Source organism: Mustela nigripes, chromosome 14, assembly GCF_022355385.1.
Source record: "Mustela nigripes isolate SB6536 chromosome 14, MUSNIG.SB6536, whole genome shotgun sequence".
Classification (NCBI taxonomy): Eukaryota; Metazoa; Chordata; class Mammalia; order Carnivora; family Mustelidae; genus Mustela; species Mustela nigripes.
In genome coordinates, this window is record NC_081570.1 from 98,025,274 (window position 1) to 98,042,518 (window position 17,245).

General features: G+C 35.5%; 1 protein-coding gene across 2 annotated transcripts in view; it reads right to left on the reverse strand.

The window, feature by feature from the left end:
- Positions 1-207: 207 nt before the first annotated feature.
- Positions 208-17,245, reverse strand: part of TRIM33 (tripartite motif containing 33) — a 118,727-nt gene continuing 101,689 nt past the window's right edge. Inside the window, exons 13-20 of one of the 2 annotated variants that reach the window (XM_059375807.1) lie at positions 16,756-16,819; positions 14,309-14,468; positions 12,781-13,130; positions 10,697-10,820; positions 8,568-8,642; positions 6,752-6,904; positions 5,305-5,355; positions 208-5,225 (exon numbers count right to left, since the gene is read on the reverse strand). In XM_059375807.1, coding sequence (XP_059231790.1) covers positions 5,013-5,225; positions 5,305-5,355; positions 6,752-6,904; positions 8,568-8,642; positions 10,697-10,820; positions 12,781-13,130; positions 14,309-14,468; positions 16,756-16,819 — 1,190 coding nt within the window. In that variant the 3' untranslated portion in view covers positions 208-5,012. The remainder of the gene's footprint in view (positions 5,226-5,304; positions 5,356-6,751; positions 6,905-8,567; positions 8,643-10,696; positions 10,821-12,780; positions 13,131-14,308; positions 14,469-16,755; positions 16,820-17,245) is intronic. The other variant, XM_059375808.1, reaches the window with a different exon arrangement.

Genomic DNA, 17,245 nt, shown 5'->3' on the forward strand with positions numbered 1-17,245 from the left:
TGGTGTTAGAGCCTTTCCTGTATTTTCCTACTATGTTCTGTGTTGATCCCTATTGTAACACGCATTGTTCTCAGAGTCTAAACAATACTTGTGAAGGCAGGGACACTTCTGTATCTCCAGTGCCTGACACACAGTATACATTTTTCAAATAAACTTAAAATGATTACATATCAACTCAAAGAGGAAGAAAAAAGGAATTCATCTGCAAACTTTTTCAATTTTCTAATTTAATAGAAATAACCAAAACAATGTGGTTTTCAAACAAGGCTTTAAACTAATCTAATACAACTTCTACAACACATTCCAGAGCATTATAACAAGAAATATTTACAGGCAGCTAATGTATTAAATAACCATGAAAAAGAAAATCTTGCTTTTAATACACACCAGCAAAAAACACAGGAACGGAACAATTAGAAACTGCAACCTTGTTTTAAAAAATTAAATATGATTATTTAGAGAATACAATACCACAGAAACAGCACTTTTTCTTTAAGAATCATATTGAAGGGTAGTTAATTATGTGCAAAAATAATAGTTGTAGTAGTAGTAGTAGTAATAATAATAATAATAATAATAATAATAATAATGAGGGGGAAGAGACCAGTTGAAATACTGGAAGCAAGGAACTAGTAAGGCTGTGAATTTAACCCTTTCGTGTGTATGTCTACATAGAAAATAACAGGCTTTCAGATTGCACATACCGTTTTTATAGGCTTATATACATGTTTCACTGTGATTTAAAACATAGTAAATGCCTACATTTTTCAGACCAGGAGCAGACAAGCACTTCCTTCTTAAGATTGAAATTTAGGCCACACCTGAAAGGGAATATTGCAGTGGCACCTACAAAATCATTTGAGTGCCTTCCCACATACAAATTTGGTGAATTTTAAAGAAGAGCATTTTTTATAGATTACTTGCTAGAAAAGGGCTAAACGTAATTTTGTACATTTTGTAGTATGATTATGACAAATACGTCCAAATTGACCTATTTTTGAAGATAATTTTCTCAGATACAATAAAAAATATATAAAAGACCACGAAGGCAAACACAAGGAACTAAGATGGAAGATATGTTTTACATGCATTTTGGCCAAGTAAAGAAACCATCATATCCAAGAGTACATGTTGAAATCTGAAATGTCTATGTAAACTGTGGCATATAAATTTTTTTTCTTAAAAAAGTACCTTCAATTTTTTTTTACTCAAATACCTACTTTTAAAAAAATATGCAACTTTCCCCAATTTTTAAAATAAAATGCCACAATATATTGTCATAAGCTCCAGCGTACATTTAAATTTCTTATTTTTTAAAAGATAGACTGGGTGATATGCATACAAACTTTCCTATAAAATCACCATCTGGGAGAGGACTATGATATGCCTATTAGGCAACAGACTTAAAGCAGTGTTATTGCTTTATCGAGGAGGAGAGAACTGTCAGAAAAATAAAAGCAAGCATCCAGGTTGAATTCAAGATCAAACTGATACACCTTGAAAACCTTGGATCATCTTCAGCAGATTATTAATACAGATGGTATGAATTAAGAATCTGATTGTTCTAATTAAGGGAGTTAGGGTGGGTGCATTTTATAAAAACTACTCACCAATCCAATGCTGAGTATGCAAATAAGCAGTGTTGACTTCAACAAGAAACAAGATCTTTATACATCCTGTGTTGTGAGTGGGAATGGCTAAGGGACTTAAAAGGCCAAGGGAGAGGGGGGCCACAGCATCTACTCCCAATTTGGATAATAAGAGATTACTGAATAACATGTGGTAGGCCAAAATCCGAGGGCACAGTCAGAAGACCTAAATCTACCGGCTTATTAACACTCATCACTAATAATTACATGGGCAGGAGACCTGCTGAGGTAACTGGTAAACGAACAATTTGCTCACTATAAACCTCTTGCTTCTACTTAAAAACATTATTTCTTTGGATGAACTAAAAACCTCAAAAATTGTTACAACAAAAAGTGAGATTAGCTGACTTTAATATTATTTAAAATTCCTTTATATAAGACATTGAAGTCAGAAAGTACCTCGTTGATTCCAAAAAGAATAATTTCAACAAGAGAGCTAATGCCTTATTATCTCTGTGGTAATGATTCAATGTTTCTATACAGATCATGACCTACAATCTAACCATACTTTGGGACATGTACATGCTTCACCTTGCAAAACAATTCAGTGAATTAGTGAATACTCAGTGAATTAGCTGAGCCAAGAGCTTTAAAAAAAAAAAAAAAAAAAAAATTTAGGCCACCGGAACAGACTGAGGAACACTTTGTTTTTAGTGTTCTGATGGGAGATCAGAAATGAAGTATTGCGAAGTTTTGCAAGTTTTTAAGTTAACATTTAACATCTCCATGTCTAAAATACTGTCTTTTAAATAAAGAAAGAGTATTAAACTGCCTTTAGGAATTGACGTTAAATGTTTGTTTTTTTGAAATATAAATTAATAGAAAAACATAAAGACATCTGAATATCAATTTAAGCTTTTATACTTTTTCTAATGGTTATATCAGATAGTGGCTGAACAAATCAGCTTAGGAATACACGGATCAGTGTACAAGAAAAAAGCTTCCATGAAACCTGAACTTGCATTTAAGGGTAGTTTGTTGATAGCTATTTACTTAATAGTAAATTCTCAGTAGTAAGAATTGTCTTCTATTAACAGAAATGGAGTCTATTAAATGTTGACAGTAAAGTGGCTTTTCCAAAACCAATCTTAAAAGAAAAAAAAAATTTTCACCTAACATAGAAATATCTTTAAGGGAACACATTATTTTTTAAGGCCCTAAATATCAAGAAATAAATATTAAAATTTAATTTCTCCCCCACTGGTAGAACCTATATAAAAGACTTAATTAAGAATCATGAAAAGGACTCAACTGAAGAACAAGTGTAAAATATTAGAAATAAATGGCTTGACAAAAGGAAGTTATACTGCTACTCTTCACTTTCCCAAATATGCCCTAGATATGTCTGCTAAACTCAAATCATAAATGTTGTGGGAAAGAGGGAAATGCACATAAATAAAGGATTATAAAACGATTCTCTCCCTCTTTTAAGAAAATTCTTCTTAGATATCTGAAATGTGAGTAAAATGATAAAACAGTTCGGTTTAAGTTTTAAAGCTGAACTTATAACAAAACTGAAAGAGAAGCTAAAAGAAAGTCACAGAATGAAGTCAACAGCAGTAATGAAATCAACAGCACTTACGTACACCATCAGAAGGCCTGACTAATATTCATGTTTACCCCCCACGCTTGTTAAGAAAATAAAAACAACCCAAAGGAATTTGTATAATAATTTCTTTAGAGCACTTTATTTGATTCAATATGCACTAAAAAATATTTACCTCAGACAATTATGCCAAATAATTTTTACTGAGTAGTCTACTGTCTGAACTGCAGAAGCCGAAGTTTTAAAAAGGCAAATGATTTGCCACAAATCTGCTGACGTCTGAAAAATATCTAATGGCAAGTCTTCTATTTTGGTCACTTTTATTCTAAGGTGTCCATACAAAAGTAGGACTAAATTTTTTAATCCAACAAAAGAGAAGCCTGTACACAGTCTAGAACACACATCTTGGATCTGAGCATCACAAATGAAGAGAAGAAAAATGAAACCAAGCCAAGGTGGTTTATCTGCCTCAGGGGCTGAACTCAGGGTAGTAAAGGTGGGTTTACTCCAGTAACCATTCAAGTGGGGATTGGCTCATTTTCAGGATTTACTTACAGGCCTCTTCTAAGTCCGTTAAGCCCCCAGTCCATGCAAATGTCCCACTTGGTGGACAGATGAGTAATCTAACCCCACCGGGTTTATTTCAATAGTTTGATATTTAATAATAAGCTGCTTCTGAAGATTTTCTGAGAAGTCTGTTCTCTATTAAAATAAGATAGAACCTCAAAATATGAATGTGAACATTAGAAATAGACAGCATATATTACAAATCCATTCTTGATAGGAACATTAGTAAGAATACACATTAGCTTAAAAAACAGGCTCAGCAAATGTTGCTGATCTGCCAGAAGTTTTAGTTCACTATTTACAAATAAGACAAAGTGAAATACAGAAAATTTTACACATTTGGTAGTTGACAGATTACTGTTTGCCAATAGTGGTCTATCAGAAAACTGATATGAAGGAAGACTGGATAAGAGCCAGTTGTCACCTTCTCAATCAAATTCAAATGTACAGAAAACTAGATTAATTTTAAAACGAACATTCTGCCTTTGATGGGAATAACTGTATGATCAGATGGTCTGACTGGGAAGTGCAATTGTGTGGAAGTGTTTTCCTGGAAATGACTACTATAAGATCTGCCACTGAAAAGTTACTGTATTTATTTCAGCAGACCATTAAAAGTGATTAAATGATGATCACTGATGTTTTCTAGACTCTAGGTATAAATAGAAAATAAAACTACTGTTGAGTTCTTTAAACCAATATAAAAACTAAGGCCCAACAGCATCAAAGTGAGAAAAAATGTCATGGCATGATTCAATGCACATCTGCACTGACATCAAAGTGGAATCTGAGCAACTCTGATTTTAGCTAGAAAACAAATCAGTATGTATGTGTGTGGAAGGGGAGACGTGAAAGTTGTTTTTAGTATCTGTGCACTCCTGTCCAAAGAAACAATTTATCAAGCGACATGACCCTCAAGTATGTACTTGTACGCCCAGCATCCTGCACCAATCAATACCACATGATCACCAACAACTGCCATTCTAAAGAACCATCCTCTTTAGTTACAGAATCTTCAAATCATTTCGCTTTTGCTTTTACTTTTAAAGTTGCAAACAGAGTTCTCTCCCCCTTTCTTGACAAGAAGTGACTTCTGTCCATTACTTCAATCTAATACTGTGTAAAAGCTATCAGCTTCTTCAAGGAGGTGCCCACTGTAGGCAGGATATTCCAGCAACACTTAAATAAAAGGTTTTCTTTTCTCTCTCTCTCTCTCTTTTTTTTAAACAATTATTTAAGTTCATGTCATTTTACTTTATATGTACTGGTCTCTCATCTGACTTTAGGCGTTTCCTGCGGGGCTGTATAAAGTCTTCATCAGAGTCCTCAGTTACCTCACCATCATCCTCTTCCTGCTCAAACTCTGGCAAAGGTGCGAAGGTCCTGTCTGAGTAGATCTCTGTGAGTTTATCTTCAAAGTACAATGCAACTGCTTTCCCTGCCTGAGCTACTTCTGAATCAGCCTGCAAGCAAAAGATAGGAATATTCACCTGTTGGTAATGCATATTCCTTCACCAAGTTTGCATGGTCTGAAAAGCTTACCTTCAAATTAATCTCTTGTGTTTCTGCATAAACTTGAACAACTTTCATCATCTAAAAAGGATACCAGAGTCAAAAAAAAAAAAGGGAAATTATAATCCTTTCTAAAGTTATGAAACTGCATAGGATTGGCGACGAAAGTCAGCCATACTAGGGGGAACAAATTGCTATAACCAGATTAAGTGCTTTCTCAAATTCTACAGAACATGGAACCACTTTCTTTACAAAGTTCTGTTACTAAACCTACTGTGAAACCTCAAGAATGCTTTCAAATTCTATATTAGTAAGTCAATCGGAAATGGCGGCTGACTGAATACATCAATCTCATGAAGACAAAAAAACTAATCATATTAAGAAATGTTGCTTTTTAGAAACTGCCAAACCATCAACAAACCACTTAGAATTCTATCTGTATGGCAATTTGTTAACCATAAATTATTTAATCATTGCTAAAGCAGATAAAATGTGTCTTCTTCCTTGCAGATGTTAGCTACAATTCATAAAAGCACATTTATTTGAAAATAATCTAACTGGATTAGAAAGTAAGACAAAAAGTGGAACTATATCAATTTTAAGTTCAAGTGAGTAAGGTTTTACTATACTTTCTGTAGTATACTGCTACACTATACTTTTAACCTTAAGGATTTTTTCCCCCAAATATTAAAAAGGTCATCTAGATGCTTCCAGAATTAGCTATGAGTATATGTTAAATGATTTGATGTCCTTTTAGTAATAGTCATATGGCACCAAATTTCACCAGTAATAAAGATATTTTACTATTGAGCTTTCTAAAGGTTTTGTAGATTCTTATCTAATTCCATTTTCTTCTCATAGAATAATGAAAATCTTCTCTAACAGTAAGAGACTTGCCTTTTCTCAAAGAAAACAAAACAATTTCCTTGAAGAAGTGAGTCATATAGCATATTTTTCCTCAAGGAGAGCCCATCCTTATCCTCAAAAAAAAATACACAACCGAAGTTAATAAAAGTCGTATTGCTGAGATTAGAAAACTCAACATCATATACTCTGGGCTACTATTCAAGATGAGCCACCAGAAATTAGTTTATGATTTCAGGGTTCTACATTTTATAGGTTAACATTATTAACCTACGTTAATAATAAAATCAAAAGAACCAGTACAAGTGCCTTTCCTAAATGAACCCCAAATACAGACTATTTAATAATCATTTTCCATATACTTAACTACAGTCTACTCTCTATACTTGTATATCTCAACCCTCAGCTTCAAAAATATACTCCAATTATACACAATAAACTTTCATTAGAGCTGTGGATGCAATCAAATTTTACTTTTGACACAACTGCAGGAGAAAAAAAATTTTTCAATCAAATTAGAAAAATCTCTTAGCAGGAAAAATATAATAAAAAATAAACAAGCAAAAACCAAAAACTAATAATCCAAGACTTTATAGTTTGGAAGCTAACATACTTCATTAAACCTTTCACAGTTCTTGAAGATCAAACGGACATCAGCCACAAAGTCATCTGGGGTTTGGTAGTGTTGGGAATGTTTTTTCTGAAGCTTCTTTTTCACGGTAGATAAATCCATTGGTTTCTTTATAATTTTATAGTAGTTTGGTATCTAAAGAAACAAATAAATAAGGATAGCTAAGGATTCTCCAAAAATACCAAACTGTTTTATTTGAAAATGTACAGCATATATTAATTACTGAGCCAGCTACTTGAAAATTTTAGGTATAGTGAAGGTATTTTAAATCTTATGCCCCAATCATTTATCATAAAAACCAAATCATATTCAGAATCTGTGGCAGTCTTAATGGTTATGAAGGCCTCAAAGCTCTATCTGTGGTAAGGAGATTTGGAAAGAACGCGATCAGCAAAGCTAGCCAACATTAGTGTTAAGGACACATCTGGCTCATCAGAATACTATGACACCTGAAGAGTTTTGTTTTGTTTTTTAAGAAAATATAAAAACAAAACTTATTATTATTATCATTAGAATGTTGTCTTTTAGAGGCTATAACTTTATACCACAAAGGACTCTGGACATAAAACAACAGAGGAAAAAGAGGATAAATAACACAAGAAAAATTTCATTAACCCTTTAATGATTATGCCAGAGAGTGTTCTGGCCCCAACTTTTAGCCAGAAAGTTGTATTCTCGAGAAACAATTGAACTTGGAGAAGCTATTTAAACAGTTCACAAAAAGAAATACTTTAAAGTTATTTTCTACTGTAAAATCCCTATACTTGAAGACAAACTTCCTAGTATCAGATGGTTACTATTTGTATAAAACATGCTCCTGTGTCTAGGGCTTTTGTGCTTTAAAATTCCTTTCTGAGCCTACCCAGTAAACAAGTCGACTATTTAATATTCTATTACAGGCCTGGCATTCAACAATGTCTTAATTCAACAAATGATGGTGAGCAAATGTATATAGCATATTCTCATTCCATTCATGAAGCCTGAGCACCCATGATATTCCTTTTCCTATGGGACTTTAGAGCTTTTATTCCTAACAAAAAGTCTTCTTTAAGATAATCAAAGAGCACTGACTTGCAAAATTTCCAGTCCTTTCTTAATCTAGACTGTTCATAAAGAGGGCTTATCTTCATAAGATAAGAACCAGTGTGAAAGCTTCAATTTTACATTTTTATTCAAGTTAATACTTACATAGAGATTGTTTTCTCCCCAAGGTACAGAGCCTAGAATCATAGAACTGGAATTTTAGAGATATTTCAGTCCAGTACTCCCACTATATGTTTAAAAAGGTAAAGGCAGAAAATTAAGAAATTTGCCCAAAGTTTTAAGGCTAGTTAATGGCAGAACTGGGAGAAGTTAAGTATTCCGACTCTTAGTCCAAGATTCTTTCCATTACATCTATATCCCTTATGTCCATTTTAAAAGTGAAAGAGAACACAAAAGTTAAATTCATTACTTTGTCATGACAGCAACAAAAACTTTTAAAAAACAAAATGCAATATTTGACAAGTGAATCACACATCCATAAGAGCCCTAATAAAAGTATGGATTAATACGTACTGACATTATCAGGTACTGATAATTAGCAGGTACTATGCTAAAACGTTCTATAAAGGTCTCCTATGTGTTCTTGGAATATCCAAAATGGGGTAAGAAATAGCATTCGAGAAGGAAACTTGAACCTTGGAGAGGCTGAGATTATTCAAGAAGACTAAGATGAGAAGCCTTAAGACCAGAGCCAATACTCTCAAGTCTTATACCAAGCTTCTTCACTAGGGAGGTCATAAAGTAAACAACTCACCGAAGCAGGAACCGGTTCCTGGAATTCAATACTTAATTCATGGCAATAGAGGTAAAGCAGAAGTCGTTCACATTTCTGGACCAAAACAAAGAAAGGAAAACACATGAAATGTTTATTCCCCTAATAAGATATTCTTAAGAGAACTTTATCACTACAAAGCCTTATTACAACAAACTCAATATATGCCTCCTATATACTGACTTATCTAAATACACATACCCAAAGAAAACCATCTTGTTTCCCTTGCTTCCCATTTAGTTGTTTGTTTTTTTTTAAAGATTTTATTTATTTATTTGACAGAGAGAGATCACAAGTAGGCAGAGAGGGAGGCAGAGAGAGAGGAAGGGAAGCAGGCTCCCTGCTAAGCAGAGAGCCCAATGCAGGGCTCGATCCCAGGAACCTGGGATCATGACCTGAGCCGAAGGCAGAGGAGTTAACCCACTGAGCCATGCAGGCACCCCTCCCATTTAGTTTTGAGACTACCTTCTGTTCTACTTTTAAAGAATATATTGAAAATAGAGGGCGGCTTTTGTTCTTAGATGATGACTAAGGTAATTTATCTACTACTGACTATTTACAGAGATGGAAAGGAGTCATAAAAGCAACATAGCATTCTGTGTAAAAATTCATAGATTACTAGGTAATCCTCTAAATCCTAGTAATTAGGATTACCTAGTAACTTTTTTTTTTTAAGATTTTATTTATCTATTTGACATAGAAATAATGAGAGGGAACACAAGCAGGAGGAATAGGAGAGGGAGAAGCAAGTCTCCAGCTGAGCAGAGAGCTTGATGCAGGTCTCAATTCCAGGATCCTGAAATCTGAAATCATGACCTGAGCTGAAGGCAGATGCTTAACGAGTAAGCCACCCAGGCACCGCAAGATTACCTCGTTATCTATAGTAATCTATAAACTACTGCCTTTGCTATTCTCTGATGCAAGAAGGACACATATTATTCTTTCTTTTCCTGAAATGACGCCATGCAGGTCTAAAATTAAATACAAACTATGTCTTCTCAATACAATTCTAGAATTTTTTATACAGTCAAAAGTAAACTGAAATGCATTTTACATTTATAGTTTTCATTTGCTTAAACTTCTTTTAATAGAAGTCAGTACAGGCTAAACAGATATTAGAGGGGGATTCCGCAAGTACATACACCAGATCGGAGCCAAACTTAACTGTAATGACCAGAGAGCTTTTGTTTTTGGAGAAGAGACTATAGACCACATCAGCAGAAATCTGAGTGAAATGAGGAAAGGATTCTGGATTTCATTTTTATTTTTAAGATTTTATTTATTTATTTGATAGAGAGAGATCACAAGTATGCAGAGAGGCAGGCAGAGAGAGAGAAAGAGAGGGAAGTAGGCCCCCTGTTGAGCAGAGAGCCCGATGCGGGACCCAATCCCAGGACCCTGAGATTAAGACCTGAGCCGAAGGCAGAGGCTTAACCCACTGAGCCACCCAGGCGCCCCTGGATTTTATTTTTAATGACAGAAAGCTATTACAGGAAGTGACAGACATGTTTATATTTTTTAAAAAATATTATGTAGGAGCGCCTGGGTGGCTCAGTCAGATGGGTATCCCACTCTTGATTTGGGCTGAGGTCGTGGTCTCAGGGTTGTGGGATCAAGCTCTGGGTTGGGCTCTGCATGGAATCTGCTTCAGATTCTCTCCTCCCTCTTCTTCTGCCCCTCCCCACATTGTGCTCTCTATAATCTTACAAAAAAAAATACTACATACAGTACAGAAAACTACAGTATAAAGAGTCAAGAGTAAACTCAGGGAGTCTGAGTGAAGTTTATTATGACAGTGCAGATGAACCACCATGATAGCTATCTCAGAAGGTGATGGTGAGGACAAGTAAGCAAATTGTATTAGGGTCATTCCTGATCTTTCACTAGAAAGGCTTGTGCAACAGAAATAAATGGTGGTACCATTTAAAGATGGGAAATACCGGAGAAGAGCGCAGTTTTTACATTGTTATTTGCTTATTATTTATGTTTTTTTGAAATCATGCTTTTGGTTGGGACATGTTAAGTATGAGGAAGCTGGATGTAAAGTCTCCAGTGTATAGCCAGACAACTACAGAATCCCTAATAATAAATCCAACTTATATGACACTTACCCTTTGGTCCACGGGGCTTAACCCTTGTGCAGTTTTCCCCTTCTTACTATGTTGCAAATTATCACAATCATATTCAACTTCTGGTTTCCCAATATCTCTGCAAAATGTGCATATCCAGTCCCCACTAAAGAGAGAAACAGGCAATTAGTCCCTGTAATTATAGTAAAACCCATGCTAGAGAAGCTAGTTCTCTGGAAGTAAGTCTCCAGTTTTTCTTTCCTTCCACGGTTTTTGAGGGGAAGAAAGGCTGCATTCTTGTCAAATCTCAAAGTTGTCTGATAAAAGCTTCCCAAAATTTTTCCTGGTCTTCAATTAATTACTTTCTAGAACACTTTATAAAACTGTAGCCCTGCATTTCAAAAGCAATCTCTTCATAACACCAAGTTGAGGGTTAGTACTTACAGCAGAAGACGGAATGTCAACCCCATTACTATCTCACAATGACCCCACGCTCACAAAAAAGTAAAGAGTATGGGTTACGGAACTCCTCAGGTATCCCATATTGGTATGGCATGTATTAAATATGCCAAAAATAAAACAATTCTTCTCCATGGCCAGTCAAAAGCCAAGAACACATATCTCCATAAATACAAACACATGTACATATACCCCTTAGCCTTTAAATTTGCTCAGTCTAGTTTGTTTACATCGGGATTTCCATCAAACCATAAATTCTAGAATGGTTCATTTCCAGTAATTCTTCCCTTCTCTCCCCCACCATAAAGAAACTCTAAGTCTTGAGACCATCCCAGTCTTTTCCAACAGTTCCAATTCCTTCCAAAGTATCAGCCTTTGAGAGGAAGCATTCAGTGGCAAAATTCTAACATTCCAGCAGATGTTACTACCCAAAGGGAAGAAAAATATGAAAAGCCTTAATTACAACATTAAAATGTCAATGCTTTTTTCTATAAAAGATTAAAATAAAAGAAGGCCCTTGTTACATCTCTGGCAAATGACTGTACCTCTCTTAAGACCTAGGTAAGAGTTATGATTCTTCAGAAAAATATTCTGGCACTGTTTATATAGCCAGTATTTTTCTAATCCAAAAGGGTGAATTATTCAAAATGGGTAGCATTTACTCAACTGAAATCACTGCTTCAGTTTACTCAATTCACTGCTTCATTTACTCAACTGAAATGTGAATGTTTTATCTACAGGCAGAAAAAAGTTGGGCTTTCCCAAGAACACTATTTATTGTCACTTAAAAGGGTTATTTGGAGGTAAGGATTTGGGAAGAGGGAAACTGGTATACAAAATCAACTGGAGACAAAATAGTACGAACACAACTTGTTAAATGAGAAATGTGCACACAGTGCTCCAGGCTGGCACTACCAATGAACTGCTTCCAGGGGTCAAGAGGAAGCAATACCTAAAAATATTCAAGCTGTGAAAGCTTTTTTACAAAGTACTTTTTCATTTAAAATGCCTTTCAAAAGCTTTCAAACTTCAGAATAATAGGTTCTAGGTAAGACACAACAGAGCTGTCTCCCACCGAATAGTATTCTTTTTTTTTTTAATATTTTATTTATTTATTTGAGAGAGAGTGAGAGAGAGCATGAGAGGCGAAGAGGTCAGAGGGAGAAGCAGACTCCCCATGGAGCTGGAAGCCTGATGCGGGACTTGATCCCTGAACTCCAGGATCGTGACCTGAGCCGAAGGCAGTCGCTTAACCAACTGAGCCACCCAGACGCCCCCGAATAGTATTCTTAAGTGAAATTATTGTAGACCCTATTAAGATTGACGGCAATAGGTAAAAAATTCAGCTTCAATAGGAAATTGACTAACTTCTCCAACACCCCAGACCTCTCTCATAATTTAGAGTTTTATCTACTTTGCTTATACTAAGTATAAACTGAAGGCCAGGAAACAGTCTACTTTTTACCATTCATACACTACTTAAATCTTGGACATTTCACCATTCAGCTATCAGTTTCTCTAGAAGGTACTATCAAAGGAATAACAGGCTCCCTATTTTACAGAAACAGTATGCGATGGTTAGGAAGGCCACCTGCAGGGACAATTTTGTTTGTATTTTAGCCTATAAAAATAAACAAGCACAAAAAAATCAACTATTTCACTGGTACCTTGGAAAGCTAAGAAGTGTTGGAACATGACAAGTTAGATGAAAGACCTTTGGACATTTTTCACAGCACAAGAGATCCCCTCCATTTTGGCAGACAGCACACCAGTCTTCATTTGGATCATCATCTTTGCTACTGCCATCTCCTCCAATCCTTGACGACCTGTGTATGAGGCTTCGAATTGGGGACTTTCCATTAACAAGGCTGCTGAGCCCTGACTGTTTGCAGCTTTCATTTGTATCTGCAGGTTCAGTTTTCACATGGTTTTCCAGGCTTGCTAATGCATCCAACTCACTCTCTAGATGCAGGTTGGTTGAAAGAGGTGGTGTCAAGCTACTCTCAGGACTGCTCAACTAAAACAAAACGAGGACAAATTCTTAAACAATCATTTAATCCTTAGTGTATGCAGTGTGCGTGTAACTTAAGAATTATGTCAATACACATATACATAACTTAAAATTAATTTGGAAATGACACTAGTGACAGAAAGGAAAGAAAATAAATCCAAAATTATTAGGCATGTTAATTTATGATTTTATAGCGCACTCTAATATTGGTTCATTTGGATAATAAGAAAATTAATCAAACTGTTAAACACACTGATTGTAAAGTGAGCATAGGGTTATACTTTTCCTACAAAGAGCTGATTATGATACCCTATTTTTCACCCAAGAATCTGTTGCACAGCTTTTAAGAAATGTTATTTTGCCTACCTATCATCATTTTACTAAAGTAAGAAGATTGTGAAAATGGTAAAGAAATCTTTCACCACCCTTCTGCACCCAGTTTTCTGCAAGCACTTTCTAAATCAGATATTGGATGATGGGACACTAATCCAAATACAAGACTAAATCCCTTTGCTCTCAAATGTACATATACTGTGTTATATATGCTAATACTCCAACCTGAAATGTCTATACGCTAACCAAGTAGAAAATGACACCCAAGCCTGGGCAGGAAGAAAAAAACAAGATCAAAATTTACTGCTGGAGAGTGGGGGGTGTCAGCACAGGAGGAGGAATAGGAGGCCTTCCTTCATTCTGTATTATAAATTTTATAAAATGTTCTACCTGAAAAACTCTTAAATGGTTAATAATTCATAAGCCAAAGGCAATCTTCCCATCACACCACTCTTTGATCATTAAACTTCTTTCACATCAGCAGTCCTAATCCTGAACTCACAGATCCAGGAAAACAGTAAAGGATCTTTTGTGGCCTGAGACTGTTGAGATGACTAATGAAGTCAAAACAAAATAGAACCCAATTTAGAATCATGGCAAAAATACTGACCAATAACAAACTAAAAGATCATTTCAAAATGAATCCTTAATACAATTAAACATTTTATGACAAATTACAGCTGACACTTAGATGAAAAACTTGAATTACAGAGAGATTTGGATTATACCAGACATAAATATCCAAAAATAAGTAAGTGTCCGTAGAACCACTATTCAGTCTAATATGCAGAGATGGAAGAATCCATGAAATGGCCTCTTTGAATCCCTGACAGGCTCTAGTGGGAGCTTACCATGCAGGCACTCCTCCTGCCGTCCTCTGTCTTTTCTTGTTTCACAGCTCCTGAAAAGCTACATACTTCATCTTCAGTCCCAGGTTCTTGCTTGACCTTCACTTGATCAGACTTGAAACTAAGACCTGTCTTCTCAGCAGTTCGTCCTGATGACCCACAGCTAATAAAAAACAATTTAAAAAGTCAAATGTGCTTATATAATATACATAAAATCAATTATATGAAAGGTAATATTCATTAAAGTGAAAAGAACCAACTTTCTAGAAGATAAAGACACCTTATAATGCAGGTAAAAGAAGTGTGATATAAGCATAGCTTCAAATTCTTTAAAAACGTAGATCAGGGGCACCTGGGTGGCTCAGTGGGTTAATGCCTCTGCCTTCAGTTCAGGTCATGATCCCAGGGTCCTGGGATCGAGCCCCGCATCAGGCTCTCTGCTCAGCAGGGAGCCTGCTTCCTCCTCTCTCTCTGCCTGCCTCTCTGCCTACCTGTGATCTCTGTCTGTCAAATAAATTTTAAAAAATTTAAAACGTGTATAAAACTTTCAGAAGACCCTAAAAACATTTTTATGGTGTGAGGCACTTATACTAAGTCATTAAAGAAATCCAGTAAATAACCATTTTCCCAGACTAGTTAATATAGAATGTTAGCAATTGTTTTTCTCTATAAAAGTAATTTCGATTCTTCTCTGCCCCCAAACTAATGAAGAAAACAGCATTAATAATAGTAGTTCATGAAGCCTCCTGAAAGTAAACTCTATTTTAGCTTTTGAGGACAGGAAATTGGGAGAAGAGAATAACAAGTAGTCAACAACCCAGAATATCCTTATTTGAATCAACAAAATGATAGGTTAAGAGGACAGGTCTATGACTAATCAGTTCTATCTAGACCACAAAGCAAAACCACTGCCGAGAGAAGTGAGTAACTGGTAAGACTGTAGTGCTACTGAGAATGAATACCTTTTCACTCAATTACTCAAGTACTCAAAGTACTTTTCTTTTCAAAGTACTGATTATTTATTTAAGGTATAATTAAAAAGTCAAGCAAGTATTTAATAGCACTAGTCTTCAAAATGCACAAAAACCCAAATTAAAAAAAAAAATGTAGCGTAAATCTTTCCTGCATCGTACTAAGTTATTCAAACTAAAGTATAAAAGTCAGGCAACATTTACACACTGATTCTATCTTATGTCAATACACTCCAATATCATCCCATCTCTTAGCTATGTTCACCAAAAAGGCACAACAAACAACTCAGCAGCAGCTAGTGTCCCTAGTGCCCAGAAGACTGTCTCCAAGCACTATTTCCTCACTAATACAACCATTTCTAAGAAAAATGGTGGGCTCTAGGCCTGAGGCAGGAAATATGTTAAGACAAATCTGAAACATCATTTCAGAACAAGAAATAAGGAAGTTTTCTAAGACTTACTGGGGTTATACCAAAGGCCTAGGAAGCCAAATTGAAAAAGCTCTGATAGGCCAAAGATTGAACAATATAACCCTTCAGTAAAAATAGCATCCTTAATAGTTAGTAATATATAAAATGTTTAAATATATGAGTTCAGGAGATAATAAAAACTCACTGGTCCCTGTTGGAAGGTGCTGGGAATCAACGATTATACAAACAGAAATAAAGAGAAAGAATCTCTTCGCCTGTCCTATAACCAAATAGCCGGTAACAAAAAAGTTTCTCTTTCTAGAAATATTCTAAATTGGTACACGAAAAGGAATAACACAATAATTAAAATACCACTATTTTTCAACTAGTTGGGAAAAAAAAAAAAAGAGCTAGGCAAAGATCAATTAATGGTGGCTGTCACAAACAAAAACCGCCAAATGTTAGGTGCCCATGATGGACGTACATGCCACCATCAATGAAGTGTTCTTCTTGCCTCACCTTCCCCCTGATCAAAATTACCAACACTGAGGAAAAAAATAGCACATACTATATTTAAATGACAAGGTGGGGAAAACTCTGTATGGGAAACAATATATTTCTTCAACATATAAACAGATTTTGATGTCAATATATCTGCAGATAGCAATGGTTCAAAATAATCCAGACCAGGGAGGAATGTATGGGTACACAGAGGAGGCTATAACTTGGTAATTGTTGAAGCCAGGTGATAAGCGTAAGAGTTCAAGGTAATTTTCTACTTTTTAAAATACATGTTCAAAATTTTTCTTTCTTTTTTTTTTTTTTAATTTTATTTATTTATTTGACAGAGAGAAATCACAAGTAGATGGAGAGGCAGGCAGAGAGAGAGAGCGAGAGAGAGGGAAGCAGGCTCCCTGCTGAGCAGAGAGCCCAATGCGGGACTCGATCCCAGGACCCTGAGATCATGACCTGAGCCGAAGGCAGCGGCTTAACCCACTGAGCCACCCAGGCGCCCCTCAAAATTTTTCTTAAGGGGGAAAAAAAAACTACTAATAATGTTAATACTCACCTGCCTCGACTGCCAGTACTAGAGGTACTAGGGGGTCTCACAGGTGTGTGAGAATTGGATAAACCTAGAAAATAATACATCAAAATGAGTATCAATGCAGATAAGAATATTCAGAATTCCACCTAGTATTTATAGAATTAAAGATGACTATAATGTAATTTAGCAATTCTTGGAAATCAGACCTAGGCTTAGTGTCAAAATCAGGGATGGCATGTATAACCCTTGGCAGGGCAGGCATCAACCAGTTTCTGTCACCTGAGCCCAGACAGGATTCTCAGAATCCTCCTCAGAGCAACACTATCCAATCAATGAGAACTACCAGGTCAAGAGAAAGCTATGTGCCATCTTGCCACAAGCCATCTGGTAAATCTCCTACTTAGAGTCCCAGTAATTACTCATTCTTTTAGAAGTCCTGGATTAATTATATTAAACTTTAAAAATTCTACAACTAAAAATCATATTAATGGTGCATCTCATGAAAGACATCTAA